This window comes from Oncorhynchus keta, chromosome 35 (assembly GCF_023373465.1).
Source record: "Oncorhynchus keta strain PuntledgeMale-10-30-2019 chromosome 35, Oket_V2, whole genome shotgun sequence".
In the NCBI taxonomy this organism is placed as follows: Eukaryota; Metazoa; Chordata; class Actinopteri; order Salmoniformes; family Salmonidae; genus Oncorhynchus; species Oncorhynchus keta.
In genome coordinates, this window is record NC_068455.1 from 25,836,957 (window position 1) to 25,858,632 (window position 21,676).

The 21,676-nt window shown below is 43.0% G+C and overlaps 1 protein-coding gene across 1 annotated transcript in view; it reads left to right on the forward strand.

Annotated features, from left to right (window-relative positions):
• Positions 1 to 21,676, forward strand: part of LOC118368175 (rho-associated protein kinase 2-like) — a 51,499-nt gene that overhangs the window by 22,110 nt on the left and 7,713 nt on the right. Inside the window, exons 2-21 of the mRNA XM_035752020.2 lie at positions 7,961 to 8,042; positions 8,115 to 8,215; positions 8,348 to 8,485; positions 16,837 to 17,097; positions 17,297 to 17,441; positions 17,650 to 17,788; positions 17,960 to 18,051; positions 18,215 to 18,374; positions 18,556 to 18,619; positions 18,886 to 18,897; positions 19,049 to 19,137; positions 19,225 to 19,273; positions 19,402 to 19,537; positions 19,612 to 19,703; positions 19,883 to 20,129; positions 20,228 to 20,334; positions 20,427 to 20,583; positions 20,698 to 21,043; positions 21,174 to 21,243; positions 21,372 to 21,475. Coding sequence (XP_035607913.1) covers positions 7,961 to 8,042; positions 8,115 to 8,215; positions 8,348 to 8,485; positions 16,837 to 17,097; positions 17,297 to 17,441; positions 17,650 to 17,788; positions 17,960 to 18,051; positions 18,215 to 18,374; positions 18,556 to 18,619; positions 18,886 to 18,897; positions 19,049 to 19,137; positions 19,225 to 19,273; positions 19,402 to 19,537; positions 19,612 to 19,703; positions 19,883 to 20,129; positions 20,228 to 20,334; positions 20,427 to 20,583; positions 20,698 to 21,043; positions 21,174 to 21,243; positions 21,372 to 21,475 — 2,591 coding nt within the window. The remainder of the gene's footprint in view (positions 1 to 7,960; positions 8,043 to 8,114; positions 8,216 to 8,347; positions 8,486 to 16,836; positions 17,098 to 17,296; positions 17,442 to 17,649; positions 17,789 to 17,959; positions 18,052 to 18,214; positions 18,375 to 18,555; positions 18,620 to 18,885; positions 18,898 to 19,048; positions 19,138 to 19,224; positions 19,274 to 19,401; positions 19,538 to 19,611; positions 19,704 to 19,882; positions 20,130 to 20,227; positions 20,335 to 20,426; positions 20,584 to 20,697; positions 21,044 to 21,173; positions 21,244 to 21,371; positions 21,476 to 21,676) is intronic.

The window sequence follows — 21,676 nt, forward strand, 5'->3', positions numbered from 1 at the left end:
CATAATATACTTGATGAATAATACGTCGACAACGTATCTGTTTAAATTCTCTGACGTCCAACATATGTTTTAAATAACAAAACATATCAGGCATGACATCCATCAGCAGTTAGACAAAATACAGACGTGGTGCTCGTCTGTTTCCCTCCATGGGTCACAGTATGAGGCCTTGCTATATGGGGCCTTGCTATTTGAGACTATGGCTCTGACTGTTCCAGTACTCCAGAGTTATGTGCTCAGCCTGGCATACCCCTCGCTCCGGCTCTGCTTCTCCCAACAACTATTTTTAAACATCTGGAATTTGACCAAACATTTGCTTTCCACTCAAGCCTTTTAAAGTCCAGAGGCTGTTGTTTTCTGTTCCACATGCCTGGAGATGGGATCGGACAGGATGGTTTGGGAGATGGAGAGGGAATGGTCCCTGTCAGATCTATTGCTTTAACTAACGAGATTTGGTTATAATTAACATCCCCGACGAAGAAAAGGTTTCAAATGAAACGGATCATAATAGTAAACGGCATCACCCCATGTCTTAGGTGTGTTCGTGTAGTTCAGTGGTTCTCAAACCTTTTCTAGTCCCGTACCCCTTCAAACATTCAACCTTCAGCTGAAAACCCCCTCTAGCACCAGGGTCAGCGCTCTCTCTCAATTTTTTTAAAGCCTGACACACACTACACAATGCATTTATTAAACATAAGAATGAGTGAGTTTGTCACAACCCTATCTCGTGGGAAGTGACAAAAGAGCTCTTATAGGACCAGGGCACAAATAATATAATAATCAATCATTTTGCGCTTGGCCATCTTGCATATAAAACCATATTTGTTCATCAAAATGGTGGTTATTCACCATAGGTTAATGAGAAGGGTGTACTTGAACGGATGCACATAACTGCAATGTTGTATTGGAGAGAGTCGGTCTTATATTATTTTCCACAGACAGTCTGTGCCTGTGTTGCAAAGGGCAGTGGCTTCTGGTTTTAAATTAATTTGTCACAAACGCTTGTTGATATTTTGATGAGGGTCTCTTGTTCAGATATTGGTAAGTGGACTGGAGGCAGGGCATGAAAGGGATAATGAATCCAGTTTGTGTCGTCTGTTTCGGGAAAGTACCTGCATAATTGCGCACCCAGCTAACACGGGTGATTCGCTACATCACATTTTACATTGTCCGTAAGCTTGAGTTCATTTGCACACAAAAAAATCATACAATGATGGAAATACCTGTGTGTTGTCCTTGTTAATGCAGGCAGAAAAGCTCCAACTTAGCCTCAATTTTGTCCTGCACATCGAATATAAACTCAACAAAAAAATAAACGTCCCTTTTTCATGACCCTGTCTTTAAAGGATAACTTCACAGATCTTCATTGTAAAGGGTTTAAACACTGTTTCCCATGCTTGTTCAATGAACCATAAACAATTAATGAACATGCACCTGTGGAACGGTCGTTAAAACTTCTTGCGGCGAGCCATCCCGGATCCGGGATCGTGACTACAGGCTCAAGCTCATTACCATAACGCAAAATGCAAAAAATATTCTTAGAAATATTTAACCTCCACACATTAACAAGTCCAATAGCTCAAATGAAAGATAAACACCTTGTTCATCTACCCAGCAAGTCAGATTTCTAAAATGTTTTACGGCGAAAACACAGCACATATTTATATTAGACCACCACCGAAACAAAAGACAAGAGGCAGCCATTTTGTCCCAGAAAATATAAAAGTAGGATTAAAAAATAAATAATTCACTAACCTTTTGAAAATCTTCATCAGATGACCGTAATATGACATGTTACACAGTACATTTATGTTTTTTTCAATAATATGCAATTTATATCCAAAAATCTCTGTTTACAATGACGACATTTTCAAAAAATGCTACTTAAATGTCCGGAGAAATGATGATAGCTCCGACAGATAACGTCAGATAACAAGCAATAAACATGACTAAATATACATGTTCTACATATAGTTACAAAGATACACTTCTTCTTAATGCAACCGCTGTGTTACATTTATTTTTAACGTTACAGAATTCGTTCACTAGGCTATAATATGAGACAGCGCTCAGATATTAGCAGTATGTCTCCTCTACGTTTGGAGTCTACAGAAACCCAAAATAACCACATAAATATTCCCTTACCTTTGATGTTCTTCGATCAGAAGACGTAGAAGGAGTCATACTTACCCAATACATCGTTTGGTTTCAAGTTGTGTGTCTCTGTATTAGCATATGCTAACAGCTTCAGCTGAAATGCACCCAAAATGACTTCTGGTCCCGCACTCTTGCGCATCAAAACTTCAAAATTACATATGTCGACTAAACTGGTCAAACTAAGTGCAGAATCGAGCTTTATGATGTTTTAAACGTGTAAAACAATGATCAGCGCGAACAGACAATCCGACATCAATTGGTGTTTCTTGGAAAAAGAGAGCGTCCCAAATCAGCCACGCGCAATAGAGTGCATGTATTTGCGTGTGACCCGAACGTTTTAGCCCGCCAAAAGACGAGGGTGCGCAAGATTCTCACAATGAACGCCCCATTTGAAAGCAGACATCGCGCTGAACACATACAAACTGTTCCTAGATCCGTAGCTGCTTGGGAAGGGTGGGGGCGATGACGTCAAAGTTGACCCAACTTTTCTGTTGACAAGAGAGAGTTTGGGAGAAAGGCTGCCCTGAGTTCTGCTTTACATACAGACATAATTTAAACGGTTTTAGAAACTTTAGAGTTTTCTATTCAATAATAATTATTATATGCATATATTAGCAATTTTTGAAAAAAAAACAATCATTTTACTATGGGCACGCACTTCCTCCAAAGGGGGCAGTATTCAGCCCTAGTCTTAACAGCTGACAGACGGTAGACAATTAAGGTCACAGTTATGACAACTTAGGACACTAACTCTGAAAAACACCACAAGGAAGATGCCCAGGGTCACTGCTCATCTGCATGAACGTGCCTTAGGCATGCTGCAAGGAGGCATGAGGACTGCAGATGTGGCCAGGGCAATAAATTGCAATGTCCGTGCTGTGAGATGCCTAAGACAGCGCTACAGGGAGACAGGACGGAGAGCGGATCGTCCTTGCAGTGGCAGACCACGTGTAACGACACCTGCACAGGATCGGTACATCCAAACATCACACCTGCCGGACAGGTACAGGATGACAACAACAACTGCCCGAGTTACACCAGGAACGCACAATCCCTCCATCAGTGCTCAGACTGTCCGCAATGGGCTGATAGGCAGGACTAAGGGCTTGTAGGGCTGTTGTCTGGTGAGACTGCGATATATCACTGGCAACCAAGTCGCCTATGGGCACAAACCCACCGTCGCTCGACCAGAAAGGACTGGCAAAAAGTGTTCTTCACTAACGAGTTGTCGTTTTGTCTCACCATGGGTCGTATTCACGTTTATTGTCGAAGGAATGAGCGCTACACCGAGGCCTGTACTCTGGAGCGGGATCGATGTAGAGAGTCCGTCATGGTCTGCGGCTGTGTGTGTCACAGCATCATCGGACTGAGCTTGTTGTCATTGCAGGCAAGCTCAATGCTGTGCGTTACAGGGAAGACATCCTTCTCCCTCATGTGGTACCCTTCCTGCAGGCTCATCCTGACATGACCTTCCAGCATGACAATGCCACCAGCCATACTGCTCGTTCTGTGCGCGATTTCCTGCAAGACAGGAATGTCAGCTTTCTGCAATGGCCAGCGAAGAGCCCGGATCTCAATCCCATTGAGCACGTCTGGGACCTGTTGGATTGGAGGGTGAAGGCTAGGGCCACCCCCCCCCCAGCAATGTTTGGGAACTTGCAGGTGCCTTGGTGGAAGAGTGGGGTAACATCTCACAGCAAGAACTGGCAAATCTGGTGCAGCCCATGAGGCGGAGATGCATTGCAGTACTTAATGCAGCTGGTGGCCACACCAGATACTGACTGTTACTTTTGATTTTGACCCCCCTTTGTTCAGGGACACATTATTCCATTTGTTAGTCATGTGTCTGTGGAACTTGTTCAGTTTGTCTCAGTTTTTGAATCTCGTTATATTCATACAAATAATTACACACGTTAAGTTTGCTGAAAATAAACGCAGTTGCTGTTTCTTTTTTTGCTGAGTTTGGAGTCTAGGATTACGCAACTAATCATTCAGGTGAGAAAAATCATCACCCAGATAGGCCAGTTGTGTGACACTCATAATCATGCAAGCGGTCAGACAAGTCAAAATTAGGGTCCGTAAAGAACTTTAAGCTCGTCTCTCAATAAAAAAAAAAGTGTCAATACTTTGCCCCTTGATAACCAGCGCACTTCTGTATGTTGTAAAAGTGTTACATGGTCGCTGCCATATCTTTGCGTAATGCAGAAAATACACGAGTTCAGGGGCCTTGATTTAACAAAGTTAACCATTTTCACTGTAGTGTCCAATACGTCTTTCAAGTTGTCAGGTATTCCCTTGGCAGCAAGAGCCTCTCTGTGGATGCTGCAGTGTACTCAAGTGGTGTCAGGAGAAACTGCTTGCACGCACGTTACCACTCCACTATGTCTCCCTGTCATAGCTTTTGCACCATCAGTACAGCTTTTGCACCATCAGTACAGATACTAGCACATCTTGACCCCAAGTCCATTTGATGTCACAAAGCTATCCAGTACTTAAATAATATCCTCCCCTGTTTTCCTGGTTTCCAGAGGTTTTCAGAAAAGGATGTCTTCCTTAATTGACCCCCCATAAATGTAACAGACATGTGGCGGGCCTGGCACAGCTCCTGGTATGTCTGACTCATCCAGCTGTAATGCATAGAATTCACTGGCTTGTATGCGAAGCAGTAATTGTTTCAAAACATCTCCTGGCATGTCACTGATGCGTCTTGAAACTGTTGTTTGATGAAGGCGATTGTCTGTGTAGTTTTTTGGGGGGCCTTTTCCCACAGCATTGTCCCAGCCATATCCGCGGCAGCAGGAAGAATTAAGTCCTCCTCCACATAGTATGGAGCTTGTCTGTCGTAGCCACTCGGTAGCTCACCGTATAAGATGCTTCTAGACCCTTCTTATTAATGCTAGCTGTTGCTTTTATACATCTTACTAATCGAAAGTTGTCTTAATTCTCACTCAAACTGTGGTTGATTTTTCAAATTGGCATGTTTTGTTTCTAAATGTCTGCAGAAGAGTGACAGTTTCATAGAGTTGTGAGTACTTTTGCACATAACACACTGTGGCTGAGGAAAGGCACTACTCCCAATATAAGTGAACCCGGAAATCAATGTAGTTCATATCATATTTACGCCTCTTCGATGGTTCAACGTCCCTGTCTGTTCGGTGCTTTCCCGGCTAAGGGGGCAGTAGCTCTTCGGCTGCATCAGATTCACAACTGTTAGTGTCCCAGCTCGCAACAAATGTAGAATTACTGATGCTAGCATTGGATGTGCTCGTGGAAGCAGAACAACTTGTGTTGACAGGTGCAGGTGTAGTACTGCTGGTAGTAGCAATACTACCAGTTGAGCTGGTATGTGTCTCTATGGATGTGCTTGTGGAAGCAGAACAACTTGTCGTTGACAGGTGCAGGTGTAGTACTGCTGGTAGTAGCAATACTACCAGTTGAGCTGGTATGTGTCTATGGACACGGGCCTAACTTTCTTTTAAGCATTTATCAATATTCGTACAAAAGGAATGAGCAGCAGCTACATTTGGCTACATACAGACCGTTAGTGGAGTTCCCGCGAGAGAGTAATGGTTAATGTAATTGGATGTTAATTATTTGATTCGGCTACCTGTATTTGACATTGTTGTAACTATATTGTGTTCAGCGAAATAACATTTTATTTTTGGCAGTCAAACGAGGCTACTCCCGCAAGGAAAAAAACATTACGCAAATGTATAGCCCCGTTTTGAAAATGTGAATCACATTTTTATTTGGCGTACCCCCGCCGGCATTGTTTGGGAATAGGCCATGTAGCTGAATGAAAATGTATCTTTTTTTCTCCCCTTCAATGTTTTATTTTTGTGTTGCCAAACAGGAAAGTCCCAAGGAAATCAACCAATAATAAAATGAAAAGGTGGAAATACAGTAGTCTATTGCTGACTGGTGTGCAGCTGCTACCAACAAACTGTTGTTCTTTTTATTCTTTTCATCCTTTTCTCTCAGCTCTCCTTCCAATGTTCAAGTTTGACATGCGCATTGTATTCTTCTACAAGCTGGTGTGCATACATTTTGTTAGATGATAGGATTGATAAATGTGTTTTAGTAGATCTTGACTTGTCGCTTGCCACCAACTTTGTTCTCACTGCGTCACCCACTGAATCATGTTTCTAAGACGTTGCCATGCAACCCAATACGTTGGCAGGTTTGCAGGGTGCTCCCAAGCAGCAGTGTTTTTTCACTGTAGTTCAGATATGGTTCAGACCAATAAGAAAGAACTGATAAGATAGCAGCAGTGAGTCACTCATTGTCCCTGCCTTAGCATCACTGACTGAAGAGTTAATACCTGTTCATAATAACATTAACCTATTCCTGAGAGTTAATCTATTTGTGTCTCTATAGTTTAATACACTATAGTTATGAAGAAATTCAGATTGTTACTTGCGTATATAAAGTACTAGGTGTTTACGTTAGGGTCCTATTTATGTTTCTACCTCGTTTTTAATGTTTGGATCATGGCTCTTTTTATTTTTATGCTCTAAGGTTTCAGTCCTCTCAGCCCCCAATAACCTCTGGACGCACACACAGACACTGAACATACACTAGTCTGAAAGAAGGGTTCTGAATCTCTCCAGGTGTTGCCCACAAACACGCATGGAATGGACATTCACACTCAAAGTATTTCCAGTTTTTGCAATGGGGGAGGGGCATGGATGGCTCTTGTCCAATGCATGTCCAGTTATGTATGAGTGACATGTTGAGTGAGCAGTCAGGATGCTGCTTTGCACCTGAGAAGTAGGTCGCTTTTTTCCCCCCAGAAAGGATGATACTTAGTGTTTACGGTCCTGTTTTAACTGGTATTTCATAGGAAATGTGGTAACAATGGAATCTTGTGTTGATGTCTATGAAGTAAATGCAGCTCTTCCTGGTACCTGTAGACTACTTCATAGGCATGCAGGTGCTTTGTGTAATTGCACCTTTACATTTTTCAATTAACCCAAAATGAAGTGATTGGTCATTACCACAATCGGCCATTTTACCGTGATGTTTCTAAATGCCAACTAATACAACTTCTACAGTCCACTATTTAAAAGGCTACACTTAACTACTTTTTTCCCCTCATGGCTCATAGCCGGGCTCTAAGGAGGAAATTAATTGCACACTGAGGGACTGGCTTCATGACACAATGACATTATCTTCAGAGTACTGGGCGGGGTGGACCATGTCCTGAATTGCTGTGCTCTAAGGGAGATTGTGTGTGTAAGCGTGTGTCTGTGGGTGTGAGCATGTCTGCATGTGCTTTTTCTCCTTAAATAGTAGTTCTGTGTGAGGTACGTCCTTTATTAGGAAGTGGAGTAGAGATGATGAAACCGCTGGCAGCAAGCTGTACAGTGTACACTGACTTCTGCAGAGTAGAGGGGGAAGAACAGACACACAGGATCAGAGAGGTTATAGTAAGGTTTGTTGTAATGTTATTCTTGGAACAAACTACAAACCTCAGAGGTTGACACAGATCTGTTGGTGTCAGAGAATGACAGTTGACAAATCCATTGCCCTGCATTCTGTGTTTTAAGCCTGTCATGAGTTACGTCAATTTCACTTCACCAAATCAAAGTTCTGGAATTCTTTATTTGATCATATTATATTCCCAATTCCTGAATGAAACGGACAAACATGTTATCCAATGTGGCACTTAAATGTCCCAATTGTTTTGGGTACAAAGTCTAATTGCACCTTAAAAATAACGCTGTCACTTTATATTTGCTTGATCGCATGTTTTATGTTGGTTTCTCTTTTCCAATGAGTTCGTTTTCTTTCTCTCTTCCAGGATTCTATCAATGCCTTCGTTCTAGATCTGGACTACCCTGCCTTACGGAAAAACAAAAACATAGAAACCTTTTTAAACAGATGTAAGTATACGTTTGATAATAGGTCATGTGAATGTGTGTAATGGATGACTGACTCCTCTCTCCTCCACGCAGATGAGAAGGTGATGGGCCACATACGAGACTTTCAGATGAGGTCTGAGGACTTTGACAGGGTGAAAGTGATCGGCAGAGGGGCGTTTGGTGAGGTTCAGCTGGTGAGATTTTTGTATTTCATAGAGATGTTAAGGACCTGCGTATTCACTACACCACTTAGTTTTGAGACTACCCCTATGTCTTTGTCTTCGCCGTCTCTCTTTCTGACACTTTAATTCCTTTGTTTTCCCCAGGTTCGACACAAAGCCTCTCAGAAAGTGTATGCCATGAAGTTGCTGAGCAAGTTTGAGATGATCAAACGATCTGACTCTGCCTTCTTCTGGGAGGAGAGGGATATTATGGCCTTCGCCAACAGTCCCTGGGTTGTACAAGTAAGGCATGACTAGGGCTGTTACGGTGACCATATTACCGCCGCACTGGCAGTCACGAGTCATGAAAGCAGTCAAATTCCACGTGACCGTTTAGTCATGATAATTGGGCTTCTCCAAGCTCCGATGCTGCTGATGGTCATTAGTAACCTACCAAACTTGCTAAAAGTCTGTTATTCAGCACTATTGTCTCTCTAATCACTCTAATATCAATGCAAATCTAATCAAACATTTTCTATAGGGTATGCAATTTTGTGAGAAGACAGAGTGATGACCTCTATTAAAAAGAGGATCCCATCCGCTTTCTATAGGCTAGGCCTACTAGATTTATCAACTTTGCTAATATTAAGCACATTGCTTCTCTATACAACAGGAGTACAGCCTACCTGGCTGGCATGAAAATGAGCCACAGGAAAAGTGACCTCCATTTGCTATTTAAGTACATAGATCGATAGGGGTGGGAACCGAAACGGGGCCCGGGGCTAAATTAGGAAAGACTGTAGTATGGTTAAGCTCTAAAGTTATCGGTTCTGCTTTCGGTACTGGAGAAATTAAGAAAATAGATTTCCTATTTATTATTGCTACATAAATGTTATCTTGCACATTTTATCTCACCAACCGTTTCTAATTTGCAGTAAGATTAAGACATTCGTCTGATGCATTTTGACTATTCCCAATCCAGAAGAGATGTCTCTGACACTACAGCACACACAGCCCCCTGCTCTTAATTGGTGACCATGGCTGAGAGAACTAAACGTTCAACAGTGTGGTTACACTTCACCAGATTCAATGCTTGTTGCCACAAGTGCAACAAGACTTTTGCTTGTAAGGGGCGGAAGCACGAGCAATCTGTCCAAACATCTATGGAAAGTGCATCATGTACAGGCAGAGAAACAGTTTGACTGCCCAGCTTGTAGTTCATCTCTCGTTGCCTGATCTACATTAGGTATGTATGCTAGCAGCCTAGAACCCACACACAGAGTTAACTCAATTATGCGAACATAGGTTCCTGATCAAAAGTAACCATTAGCCAGCTTATTATTTAGCTATTTTTGCGTTTAAAAATTCAATCACCCATTTAAAGATTTTGCTACTTTTTTGTTAGTTGCAGCTACAATGAACCAACCCACTCCCCCTCTAATACCGCTGGTCCAAGCCAAAAGCCCAAAGCCCCTTCACGCTGGCAGCCAGTGGGAGGATGACTGAGGAGAGGGTGACCAAGTTCATAGTGAAAGGCCGACACCCCTTTGCAATAGTGGAGTCCAAGGGCTTTAAGTAACAGTCTGTCAGTATATATTGAGTTGTATACATTTTTGGGGATATAGTAGTATATACACAACAACACAATAATTCAATAATGATAATTCAACATGTTAAAATATTTTTCTTTACTGTAGGGAGATGAGCAAGTTACTCAACCCCAAATACATTTACATTTACATTTAAGTCATTTAGCAGACGCTCTTATCCAGAGCGACTTACAAATTGGTGCCTTCACCAATAGATGAGCTCCTCTCCTGGGTTGGGGTTAGGTAGCAGCCATAAAGCGCCATAGATGAGCTCCTCTCCTGGGTTGGGGTTAAATACAGATGCAGTCGAAGTTTACATACACTTACTTAGGTTGGAGTCATTAATTCTCGTTTTTCAACCACTCCACAAATTTCTTGTTAACAAACTATAGTTTTGGCAAGTCGGTTAGGACATCTACTTTGTGCATGCCACATTTTTCCAACAATTGTTTACAGACAGATTATTTCACTTATAATTCACTGTATCACAATTCCAGTGGGTCAGAAGTTTGCATAAGCTAAGTTGACTTTGCCTTTAAACAGCTTGGAAAATTCCAGAAAATTATGTCACGGCTTTAGAAGCTTCTGATTAACATAATTTGAGTCAATTGGAGGTGTACTGTACCTGTGTATGTATTTCAAGGCCTACCTTCAAACTCAGTGCCTCTGCTTGACATCATGGGAAAATCTAAAGAAACCAGCCAAGACCTCAGAAAAACAATTGTAAACCTCAACAAGTCTGGTTGATCTACACCTGCAATTTCCAAACGCCTGAAGGTACCACATACATCTGTACAAGACTGCTTCGATCACGTGGATTGGGATATGTTCCGCATTGCGTCCAACAACAACATTGACGAATACGCTGATTCGGTGAGCGAGTTCCTTAGAAAGTGCATTGATGATGTCGTTCCCATAGCAACGATTAAAACATTCCCAAACCAGAAACCGTGGATTGATGGCAGCATTCGTGTGAAACTGAAAGCGCGAACCACTGCTTTTAACCAGGGAAAGGTGACCGGAAACATGACTGAATACAAACAGTGTAGCTATTCCCTCCGCAAGGCAATCAAACAAGCTAAGCGTCAGTATAGCGACAAAGTAGAGTCCCAATTCAATGGCTCAGACATGAGGTATGCGGCAGGGTCTACAGTCAATCACAGATTACAAAAAACCAGCCCCGTCACGGACCAGGATGTCTTGCTCCCATGCAGATTAACTTTTTTGCTCGCTTTGAGGATAAAACAGTGCCACTGACACGGCCCGCAACCAAAACCTGCAGACTCTCCTTCACTGTAGCAGACGTGAGGAAAACATTTAAACGTGTTAACCCTCGCAAGGCTGCAGGCCCAGACGGCATGCGCAGACCAGCTGGCTGGTGTGTTTACGGACATATTCAATCAATCCTTATCCCAGTCTGCTGTTCCCACATGCTTCAGGAGGGCCACCATTTATCCCTGTTCCCAAGAATGCTAAGGTAACTGAGCTAAACGACTACCACCCCGTAGCACTCACTTCCGTCATCATGAAGTGCTTTGAGAGACTAGTCAAGGACCATATCACCTGCACCCTACCTGACACCCTAGACCCACTCCAATCTGCTTACCGCCCAAATAGGTCCACAGACGATGCAATCTCAACCACACTGCACACTGCCCTAACCCATCTGGACAAGAGGAATACCTATGTGAGAATGCTGTTCATCGACGACAGCTCAGCATTTAACACCATAGCACCCTCCAAACTCGTCATCAAGCTCGAGACCCTGGGTCTCGACCCCGCCCTGTGCAACTGGGTACTGGACTTCCTGACGGGCCGCCCCCAGGTGGTGAGGGTAGGTAACAACATCTCCACCCCGCTGATCCTCAACACTGTGGCCCCACAAGGGTGCGTTCTGAGCCCTCTCCTGTACTCCCTGTTCACCCATGACTGCGTGGCCATGCACGCCTTCAACTCAATCATCAAGTTTGCTGACGACACTACAGTGGTAGGCTTGATGACCAACAACGACGAGATGGCCTACAGGGAGGAGGTGAGGGCCCACTGAGTGTGGTGTCAGGAAAATAACCTCACACTCAACAAAACAAAAGAGATGATTGTGGACTTCAGGAAACAGCAGAGGGAGCACCCCCCTATCCACATCGATGGGACAGTAGTGGAGAGGGTAGTAAGTTTTAAGTTCCTCGGCGTACACATCACGGACAAACTGAATTGGTCCACCCACACAGACAGCGTCGTGAAGAAGGCGCAGCAGCGCCTCTTCAACATTACTCATCTTATATGTATATACTGTACCCTATATCATCTACTGCATCTTTATGTAATACATGTATCACTAGCCACTTTAAACTATGCCACTTTGTTTACATACCCTACATTACTCATCTCATATGTATATACTTTACTTGATACCATCTACTGCATCTTGCCTATGCCGTTCTGTACCATCACTCATTCATATATCTTTATGTACATATTCTTTATCCCTTTACACTTGTGTGTGTATAAGGTAGTAGTTTTGGAATTGTTAGGTTAGATTACTCGTTGGTTATTACTGCATTGTCGGAACTAGAAGCACAAGCATTTCGCTACACTCGCATTAACATCTGCTAACCATGTGTGTGACAAATACATTTGATTTGATTTTGATTTGATTACAAGCAATAGTATGCAAGTATGAACAGCATCGGACCACGCAGCCATCATACCACTCAGGAAGGAGACTCTTTCTGTCTGTTTTTTTGCACACACAATGAATCTGGCAGCACAGAGAATCTACAAAAATTCTTCAATTGATAAATGGGCAGCCCGAATCAAAGCAGTGGTCATGTGGTTCAAGAGATCCTCGATGTCCAAAACAGTCTTGAAGGAAAAGCAGCAGCTCCTTGGTAAGAAGCCAGTTCAATCTATTAAAGTATTATTTTGAAATTCCCACATTTAACAATTTTAATTCAATATTCAAGTATGCGGTAATTAAATGTATGTTTTTTGTTGTTCAGGCCTTCTGCAACACTCACTCATCCTTGATGTCAAGACCAGATGGAACTCTATCTAATGATAGAGAGATTCATGGAGCAGTATCCAGCGATCCAAGCAGCAGTGTTGAACCCACGATTACGAAAATCAATGTCCAAGGACAACCTGGACCGTCTGAAGGACAAGGACTTCCTTAAGGCTGAGGAGTTTGTCCAGTTCATGAGAATCCTCCATACATCTACACTGTGTCATGTGAAAAGAATGACACCTGTGGACAGATCAAACCTATCCTCAAAAACTGGAAGAGCACTTCACTGTGAAGCATGCAGATACGTTTGTGGCAACCATCTAAGAGAAGGTGTGGGAGAACCTCTCCGAGCGCTATCAGGATGAGGACACTCAAGCCTTCCTGCATGAGGCCACAGCATTGGATCCGGGATTTAAAGGGAGGCCGGTGAGTGATGCCGGCAACTGTTGAGGCCGATGTGACAGGATCAACATGAGGGCTGTCAGAGGAGCCGGAGCAGACAGACAGAGCACCAGCAACAGGTGGAGTCTGAAGGAGAAGAAATGGAGGAGACGGTCCCTCCATTGTACAAAACAAGGATTGCCTTGGAGGACAGGGAGTTGAGGTTGACGATCCAAAAAGACGCCTCGTCCTTCAGGGAGTGTGTTGATCTAGAGGTGGAGCGCTACAAAGGCCTCCCATCTTCATGGCTGAAGATCCTGTGATGTAGTGGTGGGAGAAGAGAGCTACTCTGCCCCTCCTCACAAACAGTGCAACAAGCTACCTCTGTGCTCAAGCCTCCTCCACCTCTAGCGAGAGGGTATTGACTGCAGGCAACACAATAAGCCAAAAGAGGTCCCAACTTCTGCCAGAGAAGGCAAATAAACTCAGCAAAAAAAAGCCATTTTCAGGACCCTGTCTTTTGTAAAAATCCAAATAACTTCACAGATCTTCACTGTAAACCATAAACCGTCCCAAATTAACCATAAATAATTAATGAAGCGGGATCGAGGTGGAGGGTCCGTCATGGTCTGGGGCTGTGTGTGTCACAGCATCATCGGACTGAGCTTGTTGTCATTGCCTGCAATCTCAATGCTGTGCATTTACAGGGAAGACATCCTCCTCCCTCATGTGGTACCCTTTCTGCAGGCTCATCCTGACATGACCCTCCAGCATGACAATGCCAACAGCCATACTGCTCGTTCTGTGCGGGATTTCCTGCAAGACAGGAATGTCAGTGTTCTGCCATGGCCAGCGAAGAGCCCGGATCTCAATCCCATTGAGCACATCTGGGACCTGTTGGATCGGAGGGTGAGGGCTAGGGCCATTCCACACAGAAATGTTTGGGAACTTGCAGGTGCCTTGGTGGAAGAGTGGGGTAACCTCTCACAGTAAGAACTGGCAAATCTGGTGCAGTCCATGAGGCGGAGATGCACTGCAGTACTTAATGCAGCTGGTGACCACACCAGATACTGACTGTTACTTTTGATTTTGACCCCCCCCTCGTTCAGGGACCTATTATTCAATTTCATTTGTTCAGTTCATGTCTGTTGAATCTTTTTATGTTCATACAAATATTTACACATGTTAATTTTGCTGAAAATAAATGCAGTTGACATTTAGAGGACATTACTTTTTTTGTTGAGTTTGTTTGTTTGTTTGTTTTCCAGAAGAACTGTTAGTCTTTTTGCAGCCTACCTCCATGCCCCACCCGTGTTGCTCTATACCACTATTTTATTTTGCAGGAAAATATTGTTTATTTCATTTGTCTTACATTTCCATCATCACAACATTAGTCTATAATAGTGATTTGTTCAAAACATTGCTGTTTCTTTTGTTGTAAATAATTGTTTATTTATTTTACATTTCAGAAAATAAAGCCATGTTAATTCTGTTCTTAATTAGTTTTTTTTTTCCCCCCCATAAAAAGTAACAAAAATAACCGTTAAGAATACTGTTAAAGTACCGGATCGATGAGCAGTGTTGGTATAAGTAGTAATACATGTAAAATCTTAACGATACACATCCCTATACACAGATGACATGTCATTTTTTTCCCCCTTCCCCGATTTCCAGACCGGTGCATTACATGTTCCATTCTAAACCAGAACAAATTTCACACGTATATCATTTAGTATATATATACAAGATTAAATCAAGAATAGTCTGATGGGTGACAAAATTAGCCTTTCACTTGTGAATGATGCCCAGCCTGAGGCAAGAAACATTGCATACCTTTTTTATTTCTCATATCATAGTCGCACACCACATATAGCCTGGCCCATAGGTCTTTCTGTTTTGATAAGGTTTGTATCACAACTAAAGTGGCCAAATAACCTCTTAAAATGAAGCCCATTAATCCACTTTACAACGGGTGTAGAGCCTAACTGGCATACATACGCAGCGCGTGAAATTTAAGTTTGGAGAAGATCATTTTCACCATTAAAAATGCACCTTTTATAATAAAAGCATTACAATAGTAATCACATTTGTCACTTGATAATTGTGTTTTCTTGATAATGGAACATTTGTGCATAGCCTACTGCCTACATGAGCGCATTATTGAGCTTATAATGTAAAGAAATGGCTTAATAGTTTATCAACATTTTAAGCTGAACGTTCTCATCTTTTGCATCAGGCTCATTGCTTAAAAGTTGTTTTTTTTTAGGCGAGTGGTTGTATTAATTTGGGATCTATCGCATCCCACAACTCTCCCAGACTGTTTGGAATATTTATTGCATAGAATAGGTGAGCTTTTGTATTATGGGGGATAGTAGATTGACAGGCTAATCCTTCTGCTGTTTGTTAGGCCTACTCGTATTGTTGGCTGACGAAAAGTAAAAAATGGACAGTTCTTCCAACATCTTTTAATATGCTCCTCAGAATTTACTAAGAACGCACGCAGTTAAGTCCCTGATGTGTCTGTTTCACGCCTGTGAGAAGGACCCGATAATGTGACGGAGAGACATGTGTGAGAGCAGTGCTTCGGAGCATGCGAGGGGAATTTATAATGCTTATATTCAGCCTAAGGGCACAACGGCCACTGGCTGCAAAAGTCATAGATTTATTTAGGGGGGGATTACGGCCACACACATCAAATTGTATTTGTCACATGTGCCGAATACAACAGCTGTAAACCTTCCAGTGAAATGCTTACTGACAAGCCCTTAACCAACAATGCAGTTTTAAGAAAAATGTGTGTTAAGTAACACACAAAAAATAGATAAATAACAAATAATTAAAGAGCAGCAGTAAAATAACAGTAGCAAGGCTGTATACAGGGGGTACAGAGTCAGTGTGCGGGGGCACAGGTTAGTTGAGGTAATTGACGTAATATGTACATGTAGGTAGAGTTAAAGTGACTATGCATACATAATAAACAGAGTAGCACCAGTGTAAAAGAGGGGGGCAATGCAAATAGTCTGAGTAGTCATTTGATTAGATGTTCAGGGGTCTTATGGCTTGGGTGTAGAAATTCTAGGCAATATCAAGTGCTTGTCACATTGTGAATGAGAGACTGATGACATGTGTACAGCCTGCGCAAAAAACAAAGCAGCGATCATGCTTTTCAAGCAACTTTTTTTCAAATCATTAGTCGTATCATGCAGCCTTACAATGTAGTACACATCTAAATGTATAGCCCAATGTTTGCAGAACAACTAAAGTTACATTTAATATCTCTAAATGAAGCGTACCTGTTTCTTTGTTAACCGCTCAACACAAAATCGCTGCATGCGCTCACTCCCTTAAAATGTTTGGAGAAAATATCCTATTTTATTCAATTGTATTCTTCATACTATAACTAATGCCTCGGAATTCTAAGCAAATCTTGTCCGCTGAATGAGCTAATGTAGCCCACAGCCATATGGTATAGTCAGATCAGTACTTAACATGTTTGTTAATTACCGTGAGACTGGCAGTTTTTTGCTTGACAACCACAGGTTGATGAAACACACTATATAATATATCACATTAGACAAAAATGTATCAAAACAATCAGCACAAACCATATCGAACCAGAAAAGTGTGATGTAAGAGGACCCTTTAACTTGTATTGTTTTTGCTTTCCGGTCTATGTCTAGTTGTGCTGTGCCTTCCAAGATGACCGTTACCTCTACATGGTGATGGAGTACATGCCTGGAGGGGACCTGGTGAACCTCACCAGTACCTACGATGTGCCTGAGAAGTGGGCCCGGTTCTATACGGCCGAGGTGGTCATGGCACTGGATGCCATCCACTCCCTGGGTTTCATCCACCGCGACGTCAAGCCTGACAACATGCTCCTGGACCACCACGGACACCTCAAACTGGCCGACTTCGGAACATGCATGAAGATGGACTCGGTAAGGGCAATATTTTCCCCTTGTTCCAGTGGTGCAATGTGCTGAAGAGAGCATTTACTCACAATACTTCCAGCAGAATATCTCTAGTGTCTCGCTGTGCTTTAGGTTAACACTTATATCTTAACTGTATATATGCTTGATGATTCAGACCTGGTAAGCTTGAGCTAGTGTATCTAACTGAAGGATTGACTGGTTACAGACTGGGATGGTGCACTGTGACACAGCGGTTGGCACTCCAGACTACATCTCTCCTGAGGTTCTGAAGTCGCAGGGTGGAGATGGTTACTATGGACGGGAGTGTGACTGGTGGTCTGTAGGGGTCTTCATCTTCGAGATGCTAGTCGGTGAGTTGGTGTTTAACTTCTTGGTGTGTATGTTTCCGCTCTTTCTTTATGCCTCAATCTTAATTTCCACTAACTGAAGTCTTTTACTGGATGGTTTATCTGGAACTAAGATATTTAAAGTCTGCTGGTTATTAGAGAACTTGGAAGCAAATTGCTTCGAACATGTCGTCATTATTTTGCACCTCATTTCTGTGTTTGTTCCTATTAGGTGACACACCGTTCTATGCCGACTCCCTTGTTGGAACCTACAGTAAGATCATGGACCACAAGAATTCCCTCAACTTTCCAGATGACGTAGAGATCTCCAAAGATGCCAAAAACTTAATCTGTGCCTTCTTGACAGACAGGTAGCAAGGATTAAAAAAAACATATATCAAGTAACCACAGTTACAAAAACTTTAAGTTACAGTTTGCAAACAAATGTTTGTAGTAGTCCTAATAAACCGACCAATATCCACTGTGTTCAGACGGAACTGTCCCAGCTCTCATAAGTCCATGGCCCTTTATTTGGCGTTTAGGGAGGTACGACTGGGCCGCAACGGGGTGGAGGAGATCAAGCGACACCCCTTTTTCAAGAATGACCAATGGAACTTTGACAGCATTAGAAACAGTAGGTGTCTCTGTCAAGTCAATTTAATTTATTTTATCATACAAATGTTATCATCCTGGTACTATAAACACAATATATTACATATGGATAACTAGAAATGACATGAATAACACAAACAAACAAAAAACATTTCTCTCCCATCTCCCGCATTGCTACTGTTCAGCGGCCGCTCCTGTGGTTCCAGAATTGAGCAGTGACATTGACACCAGTAACTTTGATGAGATAGAAGATGACAAGGGTGACGTGGAGACCTTCCCTACTCCTAAGGCCTTTGTGGGCAACCAGCTTCCCTTCGTCGGCTTCACATACTTCAAGGAGGACCAGTAAGACTTGAAATTGCATGTCTCCCTATCACACCCCCGTCCTCATCATGGACAATATTTTGACCTCAGCCATCCACTACACATGAGTTACTAAGTTTCACAAAGCTTTGATTGTGTTAAGGAGTATGAAAGTGTGTATGAGCTGTTAGTTCCTCATCAAACAACAATGTGTTTCCTCCAGGTTACTAAGCGGTGTGAATAACTCAACAGTTGTGACTGTGAACTCAACAGCCTTGAAAGGAGAGGTGGGTATTTCTATTTTGTGCTTATTAATCTAATGCATAGCTATAATAACAATGTCATAACTGGTCATAATTGTATAATTCCTGTAGTTGAGCTGAGGAGTTGTACACAATCAATCAGGTTCTTAGCGATGCTGAAACATTTTAAGGAGCTTTCTTCCAGTAGCTAAACAACAAGCTAATCCTGGAAAGGCTGTCCGCTCATTGACTTCTATGCTGACTGAAATTGTTTTGCCGAACTAACTTAATTAATTTCTCATCTGCTGCAGGATATTGTGATGGTAAGTAATCTCTTTCTTGACTCATCTCTGTTTTGAAATCAATTGGCTTTGAACAAATTGTGGTAAAATGATACGCTATAGTGTCAGAGCAGAGTCCAGGTGAAGTGTATCGTAATGGTTGTGCTTTCCCTTCCCTACTCCTCTTGCTCAGTCAGCCAAGCTGCAGAAGAAACTCCACCAGCTGGAAGAGCAGCTCAATAATGAGATGCAGACCAAAGATGAGCTGGAGCACAAGTGCAGGTAGTCATTATACACACTTACTAAAAACCATTAGCGTTACATGTATGATCGTGGGAGATGAAGTTGACCTGCACTCTCTTCCTGCAGAACTGCCACCAGTCGTCTAGAGAAAACCTCCAAAGATCTTGATGAAGAAGTGAGAACTTTGGAGCTACATTAGCAATATAGCATACAACTACAGCACAAAACTGAGAAAAATGGCAACCAAGAAAGAATACGAGTTGTTCCATTCCAACACTTTCCTTTGTGGTGGTACGTTGACAGGTGAGTAGCAGGAAGGCTCTGGAGTCGAGTCTGAGGCAGCTGGAGAGAGAGAAGGCTCTACTGCAGCACAAGACTGTGGAGAGCCATCGCAAGGCAGAGAGTGAGGCAGACAGGAAACGCTGCCTGGAGAACGAGGGTGAGGATCGCTGGCTGAAAACACACACACACACACTGTATACTTTCATATCTAACTTGTGATGTGGTCTGCAGTCAACAGCCTACGAGACCAGCTGGACGAAATGAAGAAGAGAAATCAGAACTCACACATATCCAACGAGAAAAACATTCACTTACAAAGACAGGTGTGTGTTTCTGCTTTAGGATAAAATGGCTTTGTGTATGTTTAAGTGCTTGTCTGTTTGTATATGTTAATGTGCATATGTCCACGTATGTATACTGAGTGTTTATGTGCACGTGTTTGTGTGTGATTGGAATGCACATTATAAAGTGACTAACTGACGTGTTCTCCATAATATTTCAGCTGGACGAGGCCAATGCTCTGTTGCGTGCGGAGCAGGAGGTGGCCACAAGGCTGAGGAAGGCCCAGACGGAAACAGGCAAGCAGGTGCAAGCTCTGGAGGCTGGGGGCAGAGAGCTGCAGGACAAGTGCTGCCTGCTGGAGCGCTCCAAGCTCACGCTGGAGAAGGAGTTCATCGGGCTGCAGGCAGCACTGGAGGCTGAGAGGAGAGAACACAGCCAGGGCTCTGAGACCATCACAGACATGCAGGGTGAGTGGGGTTGTGTTTGTATGGGAGAGACTGCATGTATTCACATGTACATCTCTCGCAGCATGATTTGGCCTTTGGTGACATGTTTCTCTCTTTAGGGCGAATCTCGGGGCTGGAGGATGAGGTTTGGCAGGTGAGACAGGCCCTTTCCAAGGCAGAGACTGAGAAGAGACAACTACAGGAGAAACTCACTGATCTGGAGAAGGTAAACAAACATCCACACTAATTCATATCACTACATCTATAATTTCTGTACTTTTATTACTTTTTAACCCTCTTTCATATTCACTCCTGTAGGAGAAGAACAACAAGGAAATAGACATGACGTACAAGCTGAAGGTGTTGCAACAGGGGCTGGAGCAGGAGGAGGCATCACACAAAGCCACCAAGGCACGGCTCGCGGACAAGAGCAAGATTGAGTCGATCGAAGGCGCCAAGTCTGAGGCCATGAAGGGTAAGACCATTCCTGAGAACGGGACAGGAATCAGTCTTCGGTAAAGAAACTAGACTCTGGTTAGCAGGGTGAAATCTAATTAAATAAATCACTCCTCTTGCTCTCTTCCCCCAGATATGGAGCAGAAGCTGCAGGAGGAGAGGGCGTCAAAGATGCGTGTGGAGAACAGGATGTTGGAGCTGGAGAAACATAGCAGCATGCTGGACTGTGACTACAAGCAGTCCCTGCAGAAACTAGACGAGCTTCGCAGGCACAAGGAGAGGCTCACCGAGGAGGTGAAGAACCTGACCCTGAAGATCGAGCAAGAGACCCAGAAGCGCAGTCTTACCCAGAACGACCTGAAGGCCCAGAACCAGCAGCTAAATGCCCTGAAGACCTCTGAGAAGCAGCTGAAACAGGAGGCCAACCACCTGCTGGAAATCAAACGCAGCCTGGAGAAACAGAACCAGGAGCTACGCAAGTCAGTCAACATTCTGACTTTCTTTTCACTCCCTTTAATGTTTTACTTTTTTTTGCAAATAATAATGCAGACAGAAAATGGCGTGACAATAAAACAAACTCGAAGGATTCATTTGTGTTTGTGACCACAGAGAGAGGCAGGACTCAGATGGCCAAATGAAGGAACTTCAGGACCAGCTAGAGGCTGAGCAGTATTTTTCTGTAAGTCTGCTGCAGCTAAACACTTAATGGTTGCTTTTTGACAGTGGAATCCTAACTTGAGAACTTGCATTCTTGCACACTTGTGTGAATTTGTGTTTTGAAGATGCTCATCTCTTTGTGTTGCCCAGACGCTGTATAAGACCCAGGTGCGGGAGTTGAAGGAGGAATGTGAAGAGAAGAGCAAACTCTACAAGGACATACAGCAGTCACTTCAGGAGTTACAAGAGGAGAGGTGAGTACAAGGAAGTGGCGTTGCCCTACGGACATTAGTCTACAACTCAAGTCCTGCTGAACTTATAAACATCTGACCAGATATCCAGAAGAGGATGGGCTTCTCTAGGGTCTGGTTTAAGCCTTCTTCCTCTTTACGGAGTTCTTGTAATGAATATCGTTATTGATTTATTTACAGAAATGACACAAAAAAAAACACAAC